This window comes from Elephantulus edwardii, unplaced genomic scaffold (assembly GCF_000299155.1).
Source record: "Elephantulus edwardii isolate Elephantulus edwardi_28Jun2011 unplaced genomic scaffold, EleEdw1.0 scaffold06522, whole genome shotgun sequence".
Classification (NCBI taxonomy): domain Eukaryota; kingdom Metazoa; phylum Chordata; class Mammalia; order Macroscelidea; family Macroscelididae; genus Elephantulus; species Elephantulus edwardii.
Window position 1 is genome coordinate 1 of NW_006406272.1, and position 1323 is coordinate 1323.

The following is a 1323-nucleotide window of genomic DNA, read 5'->3' on the forward strand; positions in this document are numbered from 1 at the left end:
GAGGTGGCGGACACTGAGGTTGTAGAGGTGGCGGACACTGAGGTTGTAGAGATGGTGGACACTGACGTTGTAGAGATGGCGGACACTGACGTAGAGGTGGCGGACACTGAGGTTGTAGAGATGGTGGACACTGAGGTTGTAGAGATGGTGAACACTGACGTTGTAGAGATGGCGGACACTGACGTAGAGGTGGCGGACACTGACGTTGTAGAGATGGTGGACACTGACTTAGAGGTGGCGGACACTGACGTTGTAGAGATGGTGGACACTGACGTTGTAGAGATGGCGGACACTGACGTAGAGGTGGCGGACACTGACGTTGTGGAGGTGGTGGACACTGACGTTGTAGAGATGGTGGACACTGACGTAGAGGTGGCGGACACTGACGTTGTAGAGATGGTGGACACTGACGTTGTAGAGATGGCGGACACTGACGTAGAGGTGGCAGACACTGAGGTTGTAGAGGTGGTGGACACTGACGTTGTAGAGATGGCGGACACTGACGTAGAGGTGGCGGACACTGAGGTTGTAGAGGTGGTGGACACTGACGTAGAGATGATGGACACTGACGTTGTAGAGATGGTGGACACTGACGTTGTAGAGGTGGACACTGACGTAGAGGTGGCGGACACTGACGTTGTAGAGATGGTGGACACTGAGGTTGTAGAGGTGGTGGACACTGACGTTGTAGAGATGGCGGACACTGACGTAGAGGTGGTGGACACTGAGGTTGTGGAGGTGGTGGACACTGACGTTGTAGAGATGGTGGACACTGACGTAGAGGTGGTGGACACTGAGGTTGTAGAGGTGGTGGACACTGACATTGTGGAGGTGGTGGACACTGACGTTGTAGAGATGGCGGACACTGACGTTGTGGAGGTGGTGGACACTGACGTTGTAGAGATGGTGGACACTGAGGTTGTGGAGGTGGTGGACACTGACGTAGAGGTGGCGGACACTGAGGTTGTAGAGGTGGACACTGACGTTGTGGAGGTGGTGGACACTGACGTTGTGGAGGTGGCAGACACTGAGGTTGTTGTAGAGGTGCTGAGTGCTGAGATTTTAGAGGTGGCGGACACTGAGGTTGTTGTAGAGGTGGTGAACACTGACATTGTAGAGATGGTGGACACTGAGGTTGTGGAGGTGGTGGACACTGACGTTGTAGAGATGGTGGACACAGGTTGTGGAGGTGGTGGACACTGACGTTGTGGAGGTGGTGGATACTGATGTTGTGGAGGTGGCAGACACTGAGGTTGTTGTAGAGGTGCTGAGTGCTGAGATTTTAGAGGTGGCGGACACTGAGGTTGTTGTAGAGGTGGTGGA

At 54.3% G+C, this 1323-nt stretch overlaps 1 protein-coding gene across 1 annotated transcript; it reads right to left on the minus strand.

The window, feature by feature from the left end:
* Positions 1-12: 12 nt before the first annotated feature.
* LOC102856610 (putative GPI-anchored protein PB15E9.01c-like) lies at positions 13-937 on the minus strand (the record flags this gene model as incomplete). Its single annotated transcript, XM_006903557.1, has 4 exons — positions 13-199; positions 250-430; positions 477-703; positions 754-937. Coding segments are annotated over 4 exons (779 nt in total), but the record flags the coding sequence as incomplete, so codon positions are not given.
* Positions 938-1323: the final 386 nt, after the last annotated feature.